At 33.9% G+C, this 24,060-nt stretch overlaps 3 protein-coding genes across 6 annotated transcripts in view; 1 reads left to right on the forward strand and 2 right to left on the reverse strand.

The window, feature by feature from the left end:
* The window catches only part of LOC111484192 (nuclear pore complex protein NUP98A-like), a 9,165-nt gene extending 7,651 nt beyond the window's left edge, over positions 1–1,514 (reverse strand). For 2 of the 3 annotated variants that reach the window (XM_023130690.1, XM_023130688.1), the window contains exons 1-2: positions 1,391–1,514; positions 713–783 (exon numbers count right to left, since the gene is read on the reverse strand). In XM_023130690.1, coding sequence (XP_022986458.1) covers positions 713–731 — 19 coding nt within the window. In that variant the 5' untranslated portion in view covers positions 732–783; positions 1,391–1,514. Of the gene's footprint in view, positions 1–712; positions 784–1,224; positions 1,349–1,390 lie in introns of those variants that run through there. The other variant, XM_023130689.1, reaches the window with a different exon arrangement.
* A 4,110-nt stretch (positions 1,515–5,624) lies between these two features.
* Positions 5,625–10,562, forward strand: LOC111484188 (cellulose synthase-like protein D3). Of its 2 annotated transcripts, XM_023130682.1 has the most exons (5): positions 5,626–6,109; positions 6,370–7,278; positions 7,486–8,296; positions 8,542–10,343; positions 10,380–10,562. In XM_023130682.1, the coding sequence occupies exons 2-4, from the start codon at positions 6,401–6,403 to the stop codon at positions 10,297–10,299; spliced, it is 3,447 nt and encodes a 1,148-aa protein (XP_022986450.1). In that variant the 5' UTR covers positions 5,626–6,109; positions 6,370–6,400; the 3' UTR covers positions 10,300–10,343; positions 10,380–10,562. The 2 variants fall into 2 exon arrangements, with proteins under 2 accessions (XP_022986449.1, XP_022986450.1); XM_023130681.1 differs by lacking the exon at positions 10,380–10,562 and having other exon boundaries at positions 5,625–6,109; positions 6,368–7,278; positions 8,542–10,373.
* Positions 10,563–13,263: 2,701 nt separating this feature from the next.
* LOC111484185 (pleiotropic drug resistance protein 1-like) lies at positions 13,264–20,117 on the reverse strand. The gene is made up of 22 exons (XM_023130674.1): positions 19,529–20,117; positions 19,337–19,457; positions 19,179–19,267; positions 19,004–19,088; positions 18,763–18,922; positions 18,605–18,681; positions 18,481–18,534; positions 18,014–18,406; positions 17,656–17,937; positions 17,257–17,573; positions 17,015–17,175; positions 16,824–16,927; positions 16,583–16,739; positions 16,243–16,508; positions 15,819–16,151; positions 15,441–15,731; positions 15,282–15,365; positions 15,069–15,202; positions 14,764–14,991; positions 14,515–14,686; positions 13,740–13,994; positions 13,264–13,664 (listed from the first exon to the last, which is right to left on the reverse strand). Exons 1-22 carry the CDS (start codon positions 19,849–19,851, stop codon positions 13,407–13,409), a joined length of 4,344 nt encoding a protein of 1,447 aa, XP_022986442.1. The 5' UTR covers positions 19,852–20,117; the 3' UTR covers positions 13,264–13,406.
* Positions 20,118–24,060: the final 3,943 nt, after the last annotated feature.

The following is a 24,060-nucleotide window of genomic DNA, read 5'->3' on the forward strand; positions in this document are numbered from 1 at the left end:
AAAAAAAAAAAAAAAAAAAAAAAAAAAAAAAAAAAAAAAAAAAAAAAAAAAAAAAAGCCCAGTTAGCACAAGAACTTAGAATTTCAATCAGTAAAAAAGAAAAAGAAAAAGAAAGTTCAAAGATAAAAGAATCGAAGGAAAGATATGCAGAAGTAAATAAGTAGACAGTTTCAAAGTGAAAATAATTTCACAAGCTAAGCCATGACTCAGGATTCCATATACAAATGTAAATTTAAATACAGTAAAAAGCTAGAAAAGAAGCAGGAAGGCTATGATAATTAAGATGTACACATACCTAATCCCAGGCACACATATCAGAAAACTGATAAACAACAAGTTAACATGATAAAATCCATAGTATAAGACTCCAATCTACATGTCATACTTCCAGGAGAGGTGCAATATAATTACGAAATGAAATATAGAGTCACATAATTTCTTGGACCCTTGTAGGGATTGAGATCTCCTCCACTTATTTAATTTAAAGGAAATATGAATATGAGAGATTAAACAATGTATTTAAGCCTACTCGTACCAAAAAGTTCCTACTTGGTTTCTTCCCTACATATCTTTCTTAAAAGAATAAAAAAACTGAAACATAGAGTAAGGGGAGTCCGCAGCTCAGCAAACAAAGTGCAATTAGGATAACAACCTTATGGGAAGACAAGCACCAATCCTTCAAAATATAAAAGAACTGAAAAGAAATACTTACGGTTGGGAGAACCAAACATCGCTCTGTCTATTCCCAGGCGCAACAGAGTAAAGCTAGCAACTAATCTCGAACTGGCAAAGAAACAGAACCCAAATCAATCATTGATGGAGCACACAACATAAAACAAAAATCTCCACCACCACCACCAGCATTGAATCACAAAAAGCATAAAAATAAAAATAAAAAACACGAAGAAAGAAACAAGTATTCAATACAGCGCAACACAAAATTAGTTGAACAAAAATCAAATATCAAAGCAGGTAAAAAAAAATAAGAACACGCCCCCGTGAGAGCATTCAAAAAAGGAATAAACAAACTCAAAACAAGCATAGAGCAATAAATAACGATGGAGCATGGGGCATACGCATACCGTAAGTTTTGCAGATTTTCCTATTCCCTAAATGAAATCAACAACAACATCGACAAAAACACATAAAAATCGAGATTAAAAAACCACATTGGGCACAATAAAATCCACTTCCTCCCGAATAAAAAAAGCCCTAGCATCAAACCATTGAACGAAGAACCAAAAACCCAGCTGCCTCCAATAAGGAAACGACAAATTCCACCATCCAGAACATCAAAACAAGGGTAGAGAAAAACAGAAAAATGCAGGAAGATAGGGATTTAGATGAGGAACAGTGCGCATAGATCTGTATAGCGGGAAGAGAAGCGTACCGAAATCGATTATGTGAGCACAAGCAGTGAGGTCGAAGAGGAAAAAGAGAAGCCCAGAGAGAGATGAGAGGAAGAAGCGATGGAATGAAACGACGTTATTTATGCCAAGGAACCAGGCGTGTAGCGTCGATACTAAGTCCCTACTCCAAAGTCCGTATTTTTTAATTAGCATTTAAATCAATTCAAATTCTATACGACGTCGTTTTCCTCATCAATGGACCACTACACTATCGTTAACCATCAGAAATAAAAATAAAATTGGGATCGAAAGTATGATCTTTACCACCGATACAAACTGTCAACTTATACCTAAAAATAAGAGAAAATATATAACTATAAAAATATACTGCTAATCAAATCCTAAATAAAATATACTACTAACCACTCCTAAAAATAAAGAAAATATATTAATTGATTAAGGGTATGTAAGATATACTCCATAACTAATTATTATAATATATTCTCCAAATATCATATTTTAATACACTGAGATATTAGGATGTAGTTTGATAATTTGACAAATTCAAACTAACTAACCTAATCTATTATATATTTTTCGGTTCGGGTTAGGTTAAGTATTTAGAGAAGCAAAAAATTCATTTCGATTTGTTGCATAAGTTAGGGTTTAACGTAGAGGAATTCAAAACAAAGTAAGTTAGCATATCAATCTTTTCAAACATGTTCTTAACATATTTTGAAATACGTGAGCATGTTTATTGTATGATTATGAGTTAATATAGTAATATATGTGTTTATGATATGTTTAAGTAGGAATGTTACAACTCTTGGAATGCCTTTAGTAGTTTCATTTTGAGGTTATATAAAGTCATGTATGTTGTATTTGTGAGAGACTTGGAAAATATAGTAAAAGAAGCATTTGTGCTCTTCTTTAGCCAATGACTAAGTTTCTTTGCAATTCTATGTAGTTTAGGTTGCATGTAGAATCATTCAAGCTCGACATGATCAATCTTGCTTATGGAGTGATTCGAATCTCAAGCAAGTGTTTTTTTGCCTTGAGATATTTGATCAACAAGAATCATTCAAGCTAGACATGATCGATCTTGCTTGTGGAGTGATTCGAATCTCAAACAATATTCTTGTCTTGAGATATTCGATCAACAAGGTAATCTGAATCTTACTCCCCTTGTACTGGTTCCTTTTCTTATCACTTCCTCATTGCTAGAGGTAGTTGATAACTCTCTGACGTTAAAGTTTTATCATAGTAGCATCATGACATAGAGAAGCAACCCAAAGATAATAGGTGAGTTAACCATATATGACTCTCAATCACTAATACGGGCAATTGACAATCCTTCACGTCACAACCTAATTCTCGGGTTGGTTATAGAACTTGAGAATTTATCTATTTATCTCAAATAAATTTTAGAGTTAAAGAAAAATATGTCTTTCTAGAGTGATAAACTAAACCAGTTAAGTTGAACCGAATTGGTCCAACTGAACCGAACTAATTGAATCCTTATCTTTATGTGCATGACTTCTTAATGGGGTCTTCTTTAGTCGAACACGTCTTTTAAGTGAGGACATTTTTCAAATGATTCGAGAGAGAGGGAAGCTACAAGAAAATCCGTAGAAGATGTCAACGGAAGATGAAGAAAGAAATATCAAGAAATCGAGAAAGATAATTCACAAAACTAAATGTTAGATTTAGAGAGTTGCAGCTATGATATGTCGTACTGTGGAAACTCATGAGTTGCTCAACTTCTACGAAGGATAAACGAACTATAAATTCCCTTGTAATTGTCATGAATCAACGGTGAAATGATCAGTCGTCAATGAATAGACAAAAAATCGAGCAAAACTTCTAGTTAAGATCAAAATTAATCAAGGCGACGAATTTGACAATGAAGTTTAATCGAATATCCATACCTTTGGTATACTCCTTCAAAAGTTAGACTTATGAGTATCCCTTCCAAAGTTAATGTCACTGTACCATGGGTTACAAAGATTAATATATATATATATATATATATATATATATATATATATATATATATAATTTTATTTTTCTAATTAATATTACTTTAAAAATAATAATATTATTATTTTTTTTTTAAAAAAATTAAATATAACTTTTTATAAAAATTATTAATTTTATTCTTTTAAAAAAACAATTAATTTTAATTTCCTAAAAATTATTGATTTTATTTATCTAAAAAATATTAGTTTTATTTTTATAAAAAAAATTATTATTTATTTTTCTAGAAAACTATTTATTTGGTTTTTCTATAAAAAATATATTTATTTTTCTAAATATTTTTAGAAAAATTATTTATTTTAAAAAAACTTATATATTGTATTATAATTTAAATTTTATTCCTTAAACAATTATTTTATTTCATTTAAGCATATTAATTTTATTTTATTTTAAAATTTGATTGATCAATTGAATTTTAAAATTTATTTTTTTATAAACTATTTTTTATTTAATAATTACATGTATTAAACTAATTTATAAAAAAAAAAAAAATCATAAATATGTTTAATTAACTTTCAATCCATTAATAAAAAATAAAATTAGGTCTTAAACAATTTTATAAATATAAACAAAAATCATAGTCCCTTAAAGCTAATGCACTAATCATATTTTTAAAAATTGATTATTTGATATTCACCTTAATTTTATTAAAGAATAAAATTTAAAGAAAAAAAAAATAGTATTGAAGGTTGAGGTTAATTTTATTTAATTCCATTTTTAAAAAATTAACTTTATTAATTAAAAAATAAATTATTCTATGAGCTTTTAATTTCATAATTTCTACTTTATATTCATTTTTAGCTAATTCACATGTAAATTACAAAACTAAGTCGGTTCAAGTGGCACGTTAACTAAATTAGAAAAAGAACATGGATATATAAGAACGAGACATTATTTTATTATTACGGGAGTTTTTTAGTAAAATAAAACTGAAGCTATGAGAACTTGTATTCAAAGAGCACAATATTAAACAATCTTAGACCACGTATTAATTGTTAGAAGAACACGACTCTCCACAATGGTATGATATTGTCCACTTTGAGCATAAGCTCTCATGGCTTTGCTTTGGGCTTCCCAAAAGGCCTCATACCAATGGAGAGTGTATTCTTACATTATAAACCCATGACCATTCCCTAAATTAACCGATGTGGGACTTTCATCATCCAACATTAATGAGTGGGTTGCTGAATAGTTGTCTTAAAGACGATTAAAAATAATTATTTTTGAAATATGAATATTTTGGAACCTAATTTTATACCAATGTTACCCAATTAAAAATTTATATTATTTTTTTAATAAATGTGAAGACATTCTCTCTCACTATATATATATATATATATAAATGCAGAAGAGACGTGGGAGAATGTACAAAACCTGGATAATTTATTATGAAAATGGAATTACGATAAATATATTAATGAAATATTAAATATTAATAAATAAAAAAAAGAAAATTGAAGTAGCGAAGGAAAGACAGCTATTTAATAGCTTTTATTATTACTTTTCTTATTTATTTTTAATGAAAAGGCTTATTCACGTTTCACGCACCCGAAACAAATAAAAGCAATATAACAAAACAACTGGCGTTTGCACACCAATTTTGAACCTCAAATTATTTTATATTTAGTTAAATTTTTTATTTTTAAAACTGGTAATTTAAAATACATTTATTATTTTATTATTATTATTATTATTTTCTCATATATATTTATTTATTTTAGGTTAAATTTTAAGTTTATTTTTTTAATTTTATTTGGCCTCTTCCATTTAATTTTTATAATTTAATCAGATGGGTAGAAATTGAACCCTTGATTCTCAAGAGTTAGTTAGTTTGTTGGATAAAAGTTTAACGTCTACTAAGTTAGAGAATGATCTTGAGTTTATAATTTAAAAATACCTTCTTTTTTGGAAAGTCCAAAACAAAACCATGAGAGAGCTTATAGTGACAATATCATAAAGAGCCATGTTCATCTAACATGGTACCAGAGTTAGTTTATAATTTTTTTCTTTCTATTTTCATAATTTCATAATTATTTTTCTAATCACCAAAAATCTCTCCAACTAAAATTCTAAAATATGTTTTTTCTAACGAAAATAAGAACATTATATCTTGTAATAACACAATTTTGTGAGTAAGATATGAATTAGCGTCCCCCAACGTGGAATATAATGAATATTTAGAGTATATACAAAACTTTACATTAGAAAAAGTAATTTCTTTTTCTTTTTCAATAATGTCCGCATTCTACTCCATCCTGTCCGGATTAGACCCAAGCAACAAAAGGCCACACTCCCATTACAATTTGAAAATTCTGTATTAATTTATTCAGAGTTGAAAAACGGGTTCCTGAATGAGCTTGAATCCTTGTTTTGAAGCAGAGACGGGTAGATATTTGATAGGAACCGGTGAAGAAACGCCCGCTGTTCGTCTACTCTGGTAGACGACTTCCTGAAAACGCTATCACTTCAACTTTCTTGCCATTTCTGTAAAACCCCATTAAAGTTAATCCCCTTTGAAGGGATTAAATTAATCCCAAAACCCTTCTGTTATCATATGATTTGTTGGTGTTTCCCCTCTTTTTCTCTGCATCTTCCTTCGATCTCTTCATACGGGAGGAGGGTTTAGTGGTTTTAATTTGATTTCTTCATCATCGGCGACTGCATGCGGCGGACGCGGCTGAGCTGCTAGATCTTCGATGTTTAGCTCATAAACAGAGTTAAAGGTGTGAGTTCATCTTTTGTTCCTTTGCTAGGTTGTTCATCTTTTGTGATAATGTAGTGTAGGCTACGAGTTCTCTGCTAGGTTTTTCATCGGCTAGATGGGTTCTTGATTTGTTTGATAATCGGCCATTTCTGCTGTTGGAAGCTTTCAATAGATCGATCGAACGATTTACTTTTCTTGTGATGCTGTTAGGTAGGATCTTGCACATGGTGCTGATGGATTCTTGATTCGGGTTTGCTTTGTTGTATTTTGTAATTGCAGTCTCAGGGAAGAAGCTTGTTAGTGTTTGGTTATGGCGTCCAAGTCATTTAAGCTGACCCGTTCAAATCTGTCATCATCTTCTGATGTGTCTGATGCACAGAAGCATCCAATGACTCAGATTGTAACGTTTGCTCGGAGAACTTCTTCTGGTCGGTATGTTCGGTATTCGAGGGATGATCTTGATAGTGAGCTGGGGAGTAGTGATTTTACAAACTACACAGTTCACATACCACCAACACCTGATAATCAACCTATGGATCCATCCATTTCACAGAAGGTTGAAGAGCAATATGTCTCGAATTCACTATTTACGGGGGGGTTTAATAGCGTGACACGAGCTCATCTTATGGATAAAGTAATTGAATCTGAAGCAATCCATCCTCAAATGGCTGGCATGAAAGGATCTTCTTGTGCAGTACCAGGGTGTGATGCAAAGGTTATGAGTGATGAACGTGGTAACGACATTCTCCCCTGTGAGTGTGATTTCAAGATATGTCGAGATTGCTATGTGGATGCCGTTAAACAAGGGAATGCTATCTGCCCTGGTTGCAAGGAGCCATATAAGAACACAGATACGGATGAAATAACTGTTGAAGATGGGCGTCCGCTGCCACTTCCTCCCACACGCACAATGTCGAAGAATGAGAGAAGATTGTCATTAATGAAATCAACTAAGTCCATGATGGTGAGGAGTCAAACCGGTGTTGGAGATTTTGATCATAATAGGTGGCTTTTTGAAACAAAGGGTACTTACGGATACGGAAATGCTATATGGCCAAAGGAAGGGGATATGGGAAATGGAAATGATCAAAACGATGAGGTTGTTGAGCCAAAAGAATTTATGAACAAACCGTGGAGGCCATTGACACGGAAACTTAAGATTCGTGCTGCTGTTCTCAGCCCATATAGGTATGATTCTCTGCTACACAGGATGAAAAAGTTGCAATATGTCAATAGTATTATTTAATGTGTATCAGTTATCCATGATTAGACGTAGACCACCCGTTTTAGTTTCGATTCACATTATGATTTGAATTGTATTTTTGGTGCTCGAATTCATTTTTCCATTCGCGTTACGACTGATTAACTTTTGATATGCAATATGTTTCCTCACAGGCTTCTAATTCTTGTTCGTATGGTTATTCTTGGATTATTTTTGGCTTGGAGGATTCGACATCCAAACACAGATGCCTATTGGTTGTGGGCAATGTCAATTGTTTGTGAAATATGGTTCGCATTTTCTTGGCTTCTTGATCAATTGCCCAAGCTTTGCCCTATAAATCGAGCCACGGATCTTAATGTTCTGAAGGAGAAGTTCGAAACACCTAGCCCTAGTAATCCTACTGGAAAATCTGATCTTCCAGGAATAGATGTCTTTGTTTCTACTGCAGACCCAGAAAAAGAGCCTCCTCTTGTTACTGCAAACACAATCTTGTCAATTTTAGCTGCTGATTATCCTGTTGAAAAGCTCGCTTGCTATGTTTCGGATGATGGAGGTGCACTTCTAACCTTTGAAGCCATGGCAGAAGCAGCAAGTTTTGCTAACACATGGGTTCCTTTCTGTCGAAAGCATGATATTGAACCTAGGAATCCTGAGTCTTACTTCAATTTGAAGAGAGATCCGTTCAAGAATAAAGTGCGATCTGATTTTGTCAAGGATCGCAGACGTGTGAAACGTGAGTACGATGAGTTCAAGGTTCGGATAAATGGCCTTCCTGATTCTATTCGTCGTCGATCTGATGCTTATCATGCAAGGGAGGAAATCAAAGCTATGAAGCGTCAGAGGCAAAATGTGGTTGATGATGAACCTCTGGAGACCATAAAGATTCCTAAAGCAACATGGATGGCTGACGGAACCCATTGGCCTGGAACTTGGATGCAACCTTCTGCTGAGCACTCCAAGGGCGACCACGCTGGTATAATACAGGTACTTATTTAAGGTCATTGCAATATAATTGTCATTTGCTTGCCGATCATTCCGGCATGAAGTTAAAATGAAATAAAAGAAAACGAAAATTTGACTTCGTTTGGGAAAATGTAGCTGTAGCTTTTTATGTTCTCTGCATTCATTCATATTAGATATGTTTTTAGATTTTCTTTTTGGAGTAAAAAAACAAATGTTGGAAGAAACAGTTGGAAAGTAGAGGCTTGCTAATAATCGCTCGTATGCAGGTGATGCTTAAACCTCCGAGTGATGAGCCATTACATGGAAGTGCTGATGAAATTAAGTTAATTGACCTATCCGAGGTTGACATCCGTCTTCCTTTACTTGTTTATGTCTCTCGAGAAAAACGTCCTGGCTATGATCATAACAAAAAAGCAGGGGCCATGAATGCTCTAGTTCGAGCATCGGCTATTATGTCAAATGGGCCATTCATCCTCAACCTTGATTGTGATCATTATATCTACAACTCCCAGGCAATGAGAGAAGGAATGTGTTTCATGATGGACCGTGGAGGTGATCGTATTTGTTACGTTCAGTTCCCTCAAAGGTTTGAGGGCATTGATCCTTCAGATCGGTATGCCAATCACAACACGGTGTTCTTCGACGTTAACATGCGAGCCCTTGATGGGCTTCAAGGTCCAGTATATGTTGGAACAGGATGTCTATTTAGACGGATTGCCCTTTATGGTTTTGACCCGCATAGATCAAAAGAGCAGCACCCGGGTTGTTGTAGCTGCTGCTTTGGTAAACGTAAAAAGCATACATCGATTGCAAATGGCTCTGAAGAGCATAGAGGCCTAAGAATGGGTGATTCTGATGATGAAGAAATGGACCTATCCTTGTTCCCAAAAAGGTTCGGAAATTCTGCTTTTCTTGTTGATTCGATTCCAATTGCGGAGTTTCAAGGACGGCCATTAGCTGATCACCCAGCTGTGAAATATGGACGTCCTCCCGGTGCTCTTACCATTCCTCGTGAGCTTCTGGATGCATCAACTGTTGCAGAGGCGATCAGTGCCATTTCTTGTTGGTATGAAGACAAGACCGAATGGGGCCAACGGGTTGGGTGGATTTATGGATCTGTCACAGAAGATGTGGTCACCGGGTACAGGATGCATAATAGGGGATGGAAGTCCATTTACTGCGTAACGAAACGTGATGCTTTTCGTGGAACTGCGCCCATTAATCTCACTGATAGGCTACATCAAGTCCTCCGATGGGCTACTGGGTCGGTGGAGATTTTCTTCTCCAGAAATAATGCACTCTTGGCTAGTTCAAGAATGAAGATTCTGCAAAGAATAGCCTACCTTAACGTTGGAATCTACCCGTTCACGTCCATCTTCCTCATAGTCTACTGTTTCCTCCCTGCACTCTCCCTATTTTCGGGTCAATTTATCGTTCAGACTCTAAATGTCACTTTCCTCACCTATCTTTTAGGCATCACCATCACTTTATGCCTGCTTGCTGTTCTTGAAATTAAATGGTCTGGTATTGAATTAGAAGAATGGTGGAGAAATGAGCAGTTTTGGTTGATTGGGGGCACCAGTGCTCATCTTGCTGCTGTGCTTCAAGGTTTACTAAAAGTCATTGCTGGGATTGAAATCTCTTTCACCTTGACATCCAAATCAGCTGGTGACGATGTGGACGACGAATTTGCCGATCTCTACATCGTAAAGTGGACGTCCCTCATGATTCCGCCAATTACGATCATGATGATCAACCTAATCGCCATTGCAGTTGGGGTCAGCCGTACAATCTACAGTACAATTCCACAGTGGAGTCGCTTGATAGGTGGTGTTTTCTTCAGTTTCTGGGTTCTGGTTCATCTCTACCCGTTCGCAAAGGGGCTCATGGGAAGAAGAGGAAGGACGCCGACCATTGTTTTCGTGTGGTCGGGACTTATCGCCATCACCATATCTCTTCTCTGGGTGGCCATTAGTCCCCCAAGTGGTGCAAATGAAATTGGAGGTTCGTTCTCTTTCCCTTGAGATGTGATTGATATCAATCTAGCAATGTTCTTTAGTTCTTTATCTGCTGTTTCTGATGGGGGATGATGCCTCTTAGGCTGTGGTTTATAAAGCCATCGTTGTTGTTTTACTGCTTTGGAAGCCATGTCCTAAAGCCATTGCCTTGGGACTGTTTTAGTTAGAATTGTATTAAGAATAGAAACACATCATTTCTTCATATGTAACCATGTAGGATATCTGCAACTTTTATTATTTTATGATCATGTTATTCATTTTTAGTCTCCTTCCTATGATTCGATTGATTGAGAATGCTCGAATTAAGGAATGAATCACAAGGTGAATTGTAAGCCCCGACAGTAAAGGGACGAGCATTTTTCAGGACTAGCTTGCTTCCCATTGCTCGACAAACTTATTCAAATTCATATTATTTCTTGAATGACCGTGATACTTTGATATTTGTGTTTATAAGGAATGTTATTAGTTGCGTCTGTTAATGGAAATGTTTTTACACTCTTACGAGGAATGTTTCGTTCTCCTATCTTTTACCTATTGCATTAGCCTCACAATTTTAAAATAATATATTAGGGGAGAAGTTTTCATATCTTTATAAATAGTATTATTAGCCTAACGATTTTAAAATGCGCAGTTAGTGGAGATGTTTCTACACGTTTATGAGGAATGTTTTATTCTCCTCTCCAATCGACATGGGATCTCACAATTTTGAAAGTTTGAATTTCATCGTTATAAACGTCTCAATTTATCGTTAAAATTTAACTGTAGTTAGGTAAAGATTTGGTAGACGTTAAAATTTAACTAACCGTAGTTAGATAAAAATTTGGTAAAAAGGCATATAGCATGAAAGGCAAGTCAATTACCTTGAATTTTATTGTAAGATTACATTTATATAACGATTAATTATGGTAAAAAAAACTACCTTAAAAGATGAAAAGGGTTGGGCTAAGTTTGTTTGCAATTTTATGTTGTTTAGGTTGTATGCTCACAATCATTCAGTATCATTTAAAAGTATTTATAAAAATATACAAAATTTAAGATTATTTTTATTAATTTAACGGTTTACTTTTAACCCTAAGAAATCATTTGGACTCTAAATCAACCATCATTTTGTTGCTATTTTTCTATTTTCGACGTTGGTTTATTTGCCCAACCAAGTATGAAAATATGGTAAAGAAAAAAGGGTAATATTTTTCATAACGGCTCAAATTCATATTAATTTTTTTTAGGGTACTCATGGCTAACGACGCGGGTTTAGTGCAAAAATTTTAAATTCTTCAATGGTGAGATTTTCAATGAACTGTGAGACCTCTTTCATCTTTAACAACATTTTAAATGTCGAGACTTTTTTTCTTCTTCAACAACAAGCTAAGTCGAATGACGAGTTGTTGTTCTGATTGTCGGTATGTTATGTACGATAAGGCCGAGATTGTCTAGTCTATTGCAACGGTGGACTTCCGAGCTGTAGGTGTACCTAAACAAAGTATAAAATGATTATATATTGATATTTATGGGAATACATATATATGAGCTTAATAAACTATATAGTATAGCATTTGGAAGACAAAAAATGAAGATTTAATTACTACAACATAAAGGACGATGATTTAAGAATAATACCTGGAAATTCTTGTCTTTATATGAGAATGTATAATAAAATATGAAAAAATAATTCAAAAAAAAAAAAAAAAATTGAGAGGGTGATGACGTGGCGTGTGAGAATAATTATGAATATAATAAAATAGAAATGACAAGACTCCGTGAATTGCGGCGGAAGAAATTGGAATGTTCGAAGTCAAAATTTTGATTTGTCATTATTATAAAATAAAATCTCTATAATAATTAATATTATACTGAAGTCTATCTTAAACAATAGCATCATAAATGTATAAAAAAATTCAATTAATTTGGATAACTTAACTTAAATTATAAATGTCGGGTTGGTTAGATCTCTTTGTGTTTGAGCTCGGATGGATTTTTTGAAAAATCGAAAATTCGGTCAATGAGTTGACATTTTTTGATTGAGTCAACTCAACCATTACGACTACAACCCAACCTAATTCTATTTTTAAAATTATTATAAATATTAAAAATATTTGATGTTTGTAACCCATAGAATTTTATATTTGAGATTTTGTTAACCTTTAGATATATATGATTTTTTAAATAATTAAAAAAAATAGATCGACTATCCAACCTGATCCAACTCGAAAATAACGATTGAGTTGAGTTAGGTTATGAACTTTGTTCAGGTACAGGCGTGGATAGTTACTTGGCGAACAAGATAAGACAATAGTATGCAATGATTTTCATTTTAATAGTTGATAGGTGGTTTTTGTATATTTCGTGTTCAAAAACTATGTTATTTTTATTTTCTGGTTGAAAATTAAATGGGTAAGTCCATGTCTTCATTTGCAAATGTTTTATTTCAAATCTCTGCATATGTGAATTAAGACAAACGTGTAGTGACGTCTCTAATTTAGGCAAGAAAATTAGGGGGCGTTATACAACTACTTGCGTATGGCTCAATCGATCTCTCTACGCTCGGCTCAAACAATTCGGCTCGACTCTTGACTCAACTTGATTACTTATTCAGCTTGGTATAGGATATTTGCTACTGTTTCCTACATTTTCGACCATTCTAGAGTTGTTTTTGACCTTATTGGAGGCGTTTAAGCTCAATTAACCCCAAATTGCTCAAATTAAGATACCTTGTGGGTAATATAGGTAAAGATAAGACTCCCATATAGGTGACAGCGACATCGCGTTGAAGATCATAAAACATGTGTTATCAAGAGCAAAAAGACGATAAGTAAATATATAATTTCTTTTGTGCTTGGACAACAAAAAATCAAACAATGATAGAGCGATCCTTGATAGATTGATTGACGTACGAAGAACGCTTGACCGAAGAAATGAGTCACAAGATGAATTATCAACCCCAATGTCAGAGGAACGAGTAGTTAATTAAATAAAAAATATTTTATTATATATTTAGAGAACACAAAACATTTATTTGTTTACAAGCTTAATGAGTAAAAGAACAAAAAATAGTTGAATAGGCTACACTTTCATATCATTCCTCACAACATTACTAAAGTGTTTATTGTTTTGAATCACCTATTTTGGAAATTAAAGAACTTGATAGAGAACGCAAAGATGAACCCAAATAACACTGTAAACCCCACATGAACTGCTGCAACAATCCCCAAAAAGTCATGCTTGTACCCGAAGTAACTTCTCACAAACTCCGCCACGGTTTGGTTCGAGTCCATTCGGTCTTCTATGTCCCCAAATTGGGATGTCACCAACCCATAGAGTGTCCATGCCACAGGGCATATCCAATAGTACCATCTCCACCATATTGGGATTTTCTGATAAAAAATATGTTAGAACGTTACGTTCGATCGTTTCGAATGTGATATCAAAAGGAAAAGAAACGGACTCACCGTTCGAGGGATGATGAACCCGGAAAACAGGTTCCAAAAGCCATAGAAAGCAGATGAAACAATGGCAGCAATGTTGTGGTTAGGGGTTACAGCCACAGTCATCATCCCATAAAATGTGAAGTACAAAAGAGTGAAGTACATGAAGAAAATGTACCAAAAGAACTTAGCTGCAGTCCACTCAAATCCAATCATTCCATACACTATAACTCCATACACAATTGTTTGGATGAATATATATGGAAGTTCAATCACAACCTGCATCAAAAAAAAAAAAAAGGAAACTCAAATTCGTATATTCTTTTCTAAACCGAAAGGTTATTGTAAAACCCAAGTCCACCGCTAGCATATATTATCCTCTTTGAGCTTTTCCTTTCGAGTTTCCCTTCAAGGTTTTTAAAACGCATCTGCTAGGAGAAGGTTTCCACACCCTTATAAAGGGTGTTTTGTTCTCCACCCCAACCAATGTGGGACATCACAATCCACCCCCTTTGGGAACCAGCGTTCTTATTGGCACATTGCTTCATGTCTACTCCTCTTCGGGGAATAGCGAGAGGGCTGACACATCGTTGGGTGTTTGGCTTTGATACCATTTGTAACAGTCCAAGTCCACTCCTAACAGATATTGTCCTTTTTGGGCTTTCCCTATCGAGCTTTCCTTCAAGGTTTTTAAAACACGTATGCTAGGAGAAAGTTTCCACACCCTTATAAAGGGTGTTTTGTTCTCCTCCCCAACCAATGTGGGACATTATAGTTATCGATAGTTCATTTTAGTTACCTGTCCAAAAGCATATGGCAATGCTGAGTACATTCCTGCTGCTTTTTCTCTATAAAACACAGTTCTTTCAATGGCCACAACTGGTTGAACTGATGTGGCGTTTTGTACTCCAACGAATAGAACAGCAGTATACATGGAGCCCATGGCATTGAAAAGATCTTGCTGGGTGTCTCTGAAATAGCCAATATGATATCAATTTTTAAAGTTGAGTATCAGTTCATTAAGGGAATGTTTATGTGTTTCTTTTACCTCTTGGATCCAAGATCCCAGAAGATCGTTCCAAACATCAAGGCTATGATTGTTGTGAACAAGAATCTCACAGCACTGTATGATGGGTTTCTCCAATACGAAAGATGTTGTTTCCATAGGCAAGCAATGCATTGAACCACGAAAGATTGGGAGTATTTAGTGGGAAAATACAACTCTTTGGAGTTTTCACTTGGAACACTTAGTTGTTTGATCAAATCCTTGTTTCTCCTGCATAATTTTGTTTGTTCATACTTCAAATTCTTGCATTTTTTGTGTTAAGATCATAATGGTTGCCATTTACTTACCTAAAAAGCTCTGATTCTTTGTATAATGTGTTGAAGTTCACTCCAAGATTTGCTTCTTGAGATGCTGTGGTGACTTCAAGCATCCATGTTGCAGGGTTGTAGCCATCTTTGATCTTTGGAACTCCTTCAATTCTCTGTAATGAATTGTATGAAAGGCTTGTTAGATGTTTTTCGGCTTGAAAATGGAAGTTTTTATAGGATATGAAACGATACCTCGAAGTAGTCGATTAAATGGATCGAATGTCGACCAATGGGACCGACGTATATCTCTTCACCTCCACGTCTTAACAAGAAGAGCTAAAAGAGAACATGATCTGAAATGATCAGCTATTTGGAGTGTTGTGATTGAGAGAGTAGTTTATTATATTATACCTCGTCAAAAGCATCGAATATATCGATGCTTGGTTGGTGAATGGTGCAGACGACGGTTCGGCCTGTGTCGACCGTGTTCCTGACCGTTCTCATTACGATGGCTGCTGCTCGAGCATCAAGACCAGAGGTTGGTTCATCCATGAATATTATAGATGGATTTGCAACAAGTTCAACAGCTATGGTTAATCTCTTGCGTTGCTCAGTTGAAAGTCCATTGACTCCAGGCAATCCAACAATTGAATCTCTTATTGGGTTGAGCTCAATAAGATTCATAACTTCCTCAACAAACATCTGCAAATCATAAACAAAACAGGCTCTGCACATGATCAAATCAAAATTGGTGAGAAAAAAAGTGAAAAGGAATGTGTTGAACTTCACCTTTCTGGTAGCATTATCAACATTAGGAGGCAACCGCAACCACGCCGAGTAAACAAGTGATTCGTAGACCGTAACGTGCGGAGAATGTATATCAGTTTGTTCACAATATCCCGAAATCCGAGCAAATGTTTCTTGATTTTTAGGATACCCGGAAATGGTGATGTTTCCATCTATGTATCCACCAGTTTTTCTCCCAGCTAACACATCCATAAGAGTTGTTTTTCCAGCACCACTGATACCCATCAGGGCTGTTAGAACTCCGGGCCTAAACGAACCGCTCACACCCTTCAAAAGCTCGAGTCGGTCCTCAGTAACGCCTTGTGATTTCATTTCCTATGTATGACATTAGCACATCAGAGTGGTGTAAATAGTTGTTCATGTCTTAGAATATCATATCATATCATATCATGTCATATATATATACCTGTGGCATGTCTACTGCATATCGAATTTCGTCGAACGTGATCGTATGCGGTTCGAAAGGAAGAACCATTCCTCTCTTCTTGTTCCTATCAGCTTCATTAATGCTTCCAACTCTTGCAGATGATGTTCTTGATGATAAACTAACCTCATTCTCACTCCTCTCTGCATTATAAGTGCTATTTCCTTCTTGAACATCTTCAGATTTCTTCACACTTTTCTCAGTTGAGCTCTCTTTGGAGGACAGTACAGCCTGAGGCTTCCCAAAAGCTACAAAATTCAAACTCAAATATCATAATCAAGACATGTTTGAGTGCATAACAAGTCGAGCTTCGACTACTTACGATCGAGGTACTTCAACGCGATAGTGAAAAGAAAATTGAATAGCAAAATATATCCAATTGTAGCTGCAACCCCAATCCAATACCATCTAGCTTCTGGGAAGATCCCACGTGCTTTAAGGACCACAACTCCGAGTGATTCAGTCGAGTTCGGCGCCAACTGCAACAACAACAACGACGACAAAGACGAGAGTCAGTGCTATAGTTGTTAGTTTTGAGCATTTTGTTTGCATAAATCACTTACATGACTCCACTTATGGCCAAGAAACTCATTAACACCTATAGCATTTTGTGCATACATCATTGGAGAGATCCAGTAACCCCAAATCCACCAGGGATGAATGTTTTCTAAACACAAAGGGAAGCAAAGTTGTGTATATCAGTAATTTTTCTGATGAAATGGCATTGAAAACACATTGGTTACTGGAATCAAACCTCGAGATAAGATGAATCCACCCAAAACAAGAACTGTTAGTAAAGCAAATGATCCAAATGTATTTGAAACGATGAGATTTCGTCCTAACGACGCGATTAAACGAAATAGAGCCGACGCCATTTGGTTCACACACAACAGCAACAGAAACTGCTTGAAGAATCTGCAAGTTCATCATGTAGCCTAATGTTATCAAGCAGGTAATCATCAAATTTGGTGTTGAATGTTCTTCATTTTGCCTCACCTTTCGACGTTTGGATCGAATCCGATTACGTAGTAAGTCATTGCTACCCAAATTCCTACTTCAACAATTGAAATAGGGATCTTAAGAATCCATGTGGGAAGTGAATATGCCCAAGCCGGAAAGAACAGCAAGTCCCTTTGCTTGTAGAACACAGGAAGTTTCAGGATTGTCAAAGCTAGCTCAGAGAAACCATTGAACATGATTATCAAAATTGCAAAGAACATCGCCCCCATGTAAGCTAATCCGTCATCCGTCGTCCTCCGGTGCATTTCCGTTCGTAAAAACAACGTCATTGCCACGAAAGACATGATAATCAGCTGAAAAATGAACAAACATTGTGTCAAACATGTTCTTTCAGACATAGTGGATAAAGACATGAACTATGCAACTCATACTCACTTGAACTAACTTAAAAATGTACACAAATGAGTTCCTTTTCATCAGCAAAAACTCCCTTGAAATGCATGCTTTCAACAGTTCCTTCTTGCTAGCACCATATCTTTTTGTTGTTAAAGCAGCTGGATGACTTCTAGATTTGTCAAATGGAATAGCAAGTTCATCACCAAGCTTCTTCCCCACATGAAACGATTGAAATGCTTCAGAAAATTCTCCCACATCGATGAATCTATAAGGCTCATCTCTCTTAGCCCAATACTGTTCTTGATCTTTCCTTGAGGTCACCTATAAAACACTTTCCATCACAAAACCAAAACAGATCCATTCAAAAACAGGACAGCCAAACTCCAAATCAGCTTACTTCTTGTAAGAAATCCGCTACTCCTTTCCTCTGAGGGCAAGAGAATCCCATATGTTCGAAGAACTCGAGCACGTTTTCGCGTGGACCTTGATACACAACTTGTCCATCTGATATCAGAATTATATCATCAAACAGATCATAAGTTTCAGGGGCAGGTTGAAGAAGAGATATCAATGCAGTTCCATTCAGAATTTGAATGGATTGTCTCAATGAATTAACAATCTGGTACGTCGTTGAACTGTCCAATCCTGTCGATATCTCGTCCATGAACATAGCTCTAGCCGGTCCGACCAGCATCTCCCCGGTCGTTACCCTCTTCTTTTGCCCACCAGAGATGCCTCTAAACATTTCATCTCCCACCATTGTATCAGCACAGATTTCTAGTCCAAGAATCTGCATTGTTTTGTTTAAACAATCATAAGATTACACACAGACATTGTTTGATTATTATTACAACAAGTTTTCACCTTAAGAACATAATCTGTCACAACGTTGGTCTCTTGTCCTCCTAAAGCAGCCGCCTGCAAAATCCCAATGATATTAACACAAGACAAGCCAAACCCAAAATGGATATTGAATTTGAATATCAACCTTCATGATGATATCAAGATCTTGGTCAGGCTTAATGTTTGCAGCCTTTTCTCTCCTTGATAGCTCTGTTAACATATCTACAGAGAAAAAAATGTTGGGATTTACAATAACTTCATAAGAATTTCATGAACAAAACACTAACGGTGTTGTAAACTCACCATAACGTTGATCAACTCCTTGACATCTCGCTGAAAATGATAACGTTTCTCTTACAGTCATCTCTCCAATGTGAAGATCTTGTTGGCTAATGTAAGCTGACGTTCTTTGTGGAACAAACTCATTCATTCCATGTCCATTATAAGTAACTCTCCCAGAAACCTGTCAAATACACACAACCAACCACAATCAGCTCAAATTTAGAATCAAAATCTTTTGAGAGATGGGATTTTTCTGTCTTACTTTAAGATCATTCCCAAGTTTTCCGGATAATGCTCGAAGTAACGTCGTCTTGCCGGAGCTCGGCGGCCCCAAAAGAAGACTTATTCTGCAAATGTCATGGAATCAAAAGCTTAAGGTAATAGCATTTCATGATTGTTAATATCAAATCAATACCAATATCAATATCAATAACAACCTTCCTGGCTTGATGATTCCACTAACATCATGAAGAATTGATAGATGTTTCTTTCTATTTGGGATGATATGAAAGTAGCTCAGAAACCCCTTGAAAGAGAGTGAAAATATGAGAAGTTTTAGCCATAAAAAGCTGTAAGAACAAGGAAAGAAAGCTACCTCAAGCATGTTGAGAGAAAAGTTGAAAACGGTTGGTAAAGCTCTGTCGGCTGTATGAGCCTCTGCTTCAACATTCAAATGCTCAAATCGAACTTCAATGGCAGGAAGATCAAGCCCAACTCTACAAAACCCACCTTCCTATTCAACAAAACACCAAAAAAAAACATAACCCATTTCATAAACAAACAATACCTTTCCATTCGGTTCTTCAATTTGAGTAAGAATCTTTCATTATCTTCCTCAGCGATCTTGACAAGCCGTTCCAAGATGTTCCTCCGCTCCAACAAACCCAGATTTTGAACATCAATTTCTCTAGCAGATTCACCTTCAAGAGACAAAATCCCTCTCCTAACACGTAAATAAGTAGGAAGCCTTTCAATGGAAGCCCATTTAAGAGCTTCTTCATCATCTTCATCACGAGAAGATTTCGAAAACACATCCATGGCGCTGTTCCTCCATATAGTTGAGCTGTTCATACGCGTACTGCTCACTCTGTAAATCTCTCCATTGTCCATCTTCAACACTCTGTTTTAAAACCCTTGAAAAAAAACCAATCATAAAAACAGAGCAAACTCTGTTTCTCCTTCAAAGAAGGGAAAATGAAGAAAAAGTAGAGATTTTGAGAGAAATGTGAAGTGGGTTTGGTGTACTTATAGGTGTGGAAGAACAAGGAAAGAAAAAGATGAAATTTTGAATCATATTAGAAGAGAAAGAGAGAGAGTTGAATTAAAAAAAGTCCACATTCGGTGGCGCCATGAACATCATATGTGTAAACCCCTGGCTTGCGCTGCAAACATGATACGAAATGTGTAGACTAAAATGGAAAGACCCTCTTAAATCTAATCATTTTAATTTCAATCTAATAAAAGTTCTTAATTTACCAAACTTTTATTTATTTATTTATTTATTTTAAATATTTTTTTTTATAATTTCCATTTTCCTAATAAATCCAATAATATTTTGTATAGGCAAACCACTGGTAAGTCTCACCCGGTTCAAAGAATGTTTCTACTTTTAAAAGTAGACGAAGTTTGAGAAATTTTAAATTTTAAGAAATTTATCATTTTAAAACATTAAACGTCACCCTGACAAAAACGTAAATGTTATGGTAAGTGTAAGAGCAGTAAAAAAAAAATATAATAATAATTGTTGGATGATAAAAGTATCGCTAATTTAAGGAATGATCCTGAGTTTATAAACAAATAATATTATCTCCATTGGAATGAGACGTCTTGGTGAAGTCCAAAGCAAAGTCATGAGAGCTTATGCTAAAGTGAACAATATCATACCATTGTGGAGAATCGTGTTCGTCTAACATAGTATCAAAGTCATAACAATAACATTTACGGTAATCAGTCATTTTTTTGAAAAAATGACCAAAATTACTCTAAACAGAATTAAAAAAATTTATGGAGCAATAGAATATATTTATTTAAATTTTAAGGAATTTTCTTTTTTCAGGAATTAGACATAAAATACTATATTTATTTAACTTTTAAGGTATTAAAAAAAAAGAGAATATTTAAGGTTTTTATTTCATTATTTAAAATTATTATTATTATCTTATTTATGAAGCAACAGAGAATCATTATTTGCATGTGGAAATAAAGTCATTCTTAATGAACTTGTCTTTATTATTTCATTTTTTTAATGAAATAATTAAAATATATTAAATAACAGAATATTAATGTCATATTTAAAAAGTATTAACTAAATTGACATTCTTTTTATCTTATTTTATCCTTACAAATTCACCCAACTCCTTTACCCAAAAAAAAAAAAAAAAAAAAAAACATAAATTTTATTTTATTTTATTTATTTATTTATATATATTAACGTCCGTAGGTTTGACAATTATGGTATAAAAAAAACAAGATCCTAAAAAAACGACATAAATTAAAATTTTAAATTTTATAAATAAATATAAGTAATTATTTTACATAAATCACTTATAACAAATAGTTGATATATCTAGCTCAATAAGTTAGTGTTATTTTATAAATAATAATAATAATAATTTAAAAAAGAAGAGTCAACTACTTATTAAAAATATATATATATATTTTGATTATTCAATTTTTTAATTAAAGTATTTGTGTTTCAAAAGAATCTTCTTGGGGTTAAATTGGTAAAATCACATCTCTAGTTTGGATGCTTTTTTTTTAAAAAAAAAAATAATAAAAGATTGAAATTACTTGGTCAACTTTCTTAAATGCTATGAATCTTGTAAAGCCACGCTACAAATCCTATTTGTTTTTAACGGATTTGAATTCATCTATTTTTTAAAAATAAAATAAATACAAATTTTAAATTTACTGTCTATTTTATCCTTTAAACGGATAAATGTTTGAATTTCGACCCTAATTATTTTTTAATTTATTAAATTATTTTTTTGAAAATATGAAATTTAAAATAGAAAAATATATTATTTTAAAAAAGGTGTTATGAGCAAGCGTAAGGGCTTAAATATTTGCATTGATGACGAAGACTTTTAACCAAATTTCCTTATTTTAATAATTTCATTTGAAAATTTTAAGGAATTAATATTTAATTTAGAGTTTGGATTTGATTTTGTGTGTTAAAAGCACCGAATCCTTTGGCGTGAGCAATTCTAGAAGCCATGGATTTTAAAACCCAAATTATTTAATTAATTAATTATTATTATTTAAAATAAGAAAAATATATATATATATTGACGTCTGCGCTTACTTCATCTGTCTTTGACTTTCCACGTGGCAGCTCCTGATTTGACTTCATATTGAGCTGCTGTGTCTTGAGGTTCAATTGTTCCTTATTTTGGCTGCCTTCTTCTGCGCGATCAGCTTCACCAAATTAATTTGTTTAATATATTATTATTATTATTTTATTCTTTTTTATATAATGGCTGCTTCAAAATTGTTTATTTGATTTCCTTTTTTTAATTAATTATTTATTTATTTTGGATAATAATATTAATAGGAGGTTAGTCAATAAATATATATATATTTACCATTGACTTTTACTAAAATAATTTATCTTTTAAGTTGATTTTTGTTCATTACAAATAAGTTGATTTTTATATTTAATTACTACACTGTATAGTCACGTTATTTACTTCTTTCATTTCTAAAGAGGGAAGGCTATTCCCACCGATAATATTAATTCTTGTAACATATTTTGTCTTTACTCACATGTATCTTAACAAAATTCATATAAAGTTAGATAATATAAAAGTTCCTATGATTGAGGCACTGAAAAGTAAAGTGCATTATGTTAGTATAGATATTAACTTTGACTTATGAGATATTTTTTGCACGCATGAAAACCTGTAACAATACTCATCTCTGTGCTCGAGAATGTTTTGGAGCTCTGTAATGTAAAATTATTTATATGCGTGTATGAAAATTGTTCCAGTATTTTATGATTTGATTTTAAAGTATCTGGTCTGGTTTTGAACGATTTTGGATCTCTCGATTTTACTATACCTTTTTGTTTGGCGTGTGTATTATATTTAACCTAATTATGGAGGTTACTTATCGATGCATAACCAATTCAAAGATGGAGACGCACCGACGAGTTTCATATCTGCGAGTGTGTGTCTATTGCAGAATAGGGAATGGGGAAGATATTGGGTGATTGAAGGAGTTTTTTGAAGGGGCGTGGATGGTTTCTATTAAGAGATTTTTACGCAATATTTTTTTTAATAACCTAACTACAGTTACAATATGATTTAAGAACTCGACCAGCTTATACCATAAAAGTTAGGTTGAGTTAAAAATATATATATTTTTTAATCCAATCCGACACGAATACGCCCTTAAAAATTAAGATGGGGTGTGTTGAATGATGAAAGTCCCACAGCGGTTAATTTAGGGAATGGTCATGATCTTATAATCTAAGAATACACTCTTCATTGGTATGAAGCTTTTTGGGGAAGCCCAAAGCAAAGCCATGAGAGCTTATGCTCAAAGTGGACAATATCATATCATTGTGAAAAGTCGTGTTCATCTAACATGGTATCAGAGCCATGCCCTAAACTTAGCCGTGCCAATAGATTGGCAAATCCTCGATTAAGGGGAGACGTGCTTTGTTCGAGGGGAGGTGTTGGATGATGAAAGTCCCACATCGGTGTTAATTTAGGGAATGGTCATGATCTTTAATTTAAGAATACACTCTTCATTGGTATGAGGCCTTTTGGGGAAGCCCAATCCCACATCGGTTAATTTAGGGAATGGTGCAAAACCTTTCTAACCTTACCATATTTTTAAAATATTGACGTGTTATTGTGCTTAGTCATCTTCAATTAAATTATTTTTAAAATATTGACGTGTTATTGTGCTCGAGTTAATTACAAAAAATAAAAAATATTCATTAATCTCTAACTATTACTCGCCACCTATTCTATTAAATTTTATTCGAACTAGTAACATTTTTTTTTTCATTTTACAGCATAAATATGGTAAAATTTAAATTGTTTGAAATTCTAATCCGTGAAATTCTAACTTTCAGAAAAGTTTATTAATTTCAAAGTTATTTTTCTTACTTTATTTACCTAATTAATTTGTGATTATCTTTTTTCATCTTTTTATCCTATAAATTTAATTTTTAAAATTTATTGCTGCTACCGATCCTTTATTTAATTATTTTTTAATTAAATAATGTTCCAATGGAGTTAGATTTAAATTAATATATATAAATTTTAACAATAATATTAAAATATTAAGCCTATTTTGATTATTATAATG

This window comes from Cucurbita maxima, unplaced genomic scaffold (assembly GCF_002738345.1).
Source record: "Cucurbita maxima cultivar Rimu unplaced genomic scaffold, Cmax_1.0 Cma_Scf00009, whole genome shotgun sequence".
NCBI classification, from domain to species: Eukaryota; Viridiplantae; Streptophyta; class Magnoliopsida; order Cucurbitales; family Cucurbitaceae; genus Cucurbita; species Cucurbita maxima.

Bases quoted from the DNA above. Each gene is read 5' to 3' on its own strand.
- LOC111484188 (XM_023130681.1), top strand. From the start codon at position 6,401: ATGGCGTCCAAGTCATTTAAGCTGACCCGTTCAAATCTGTCATCATCT. The intron at 7,279-7,485 runs GTATGATTCTCT...GTTTCCTCACAG, and splicing joins GCTGTTCTCAGCCCATATAG to GCTTCTAATTCTTGTTCGTA. The intron at 8,297-8,541 runs GTACTTATTTAA...GCTCGTATGCAG, and splicing joins ACCACGCTGGTATAATACAG to GTGATGCTTAAACCTCCGAG.
- LOC111484185 (XM_023130674.1), bottom strand. From the start codon at position 19,851: ATGGACAATGGAGAGATTTACAGAGTGAGCAGTACGCGTATGAACAGC. The intron at 16,509-16,582 runs GTAAGTAGTCGA...TGAATTTTGTAG, and splicing joins CGCGTTGAAGTACCTCGATC to CTTTTGGGAAGCCTCAGGCT. The intron at 14,992-15,068 runs GTAAGTAAATGG...AAAATTATGCAG, and splicing joins AAAGAATCAGAGCTTTTTAG to GAGAAACAAGGATTTGATCA.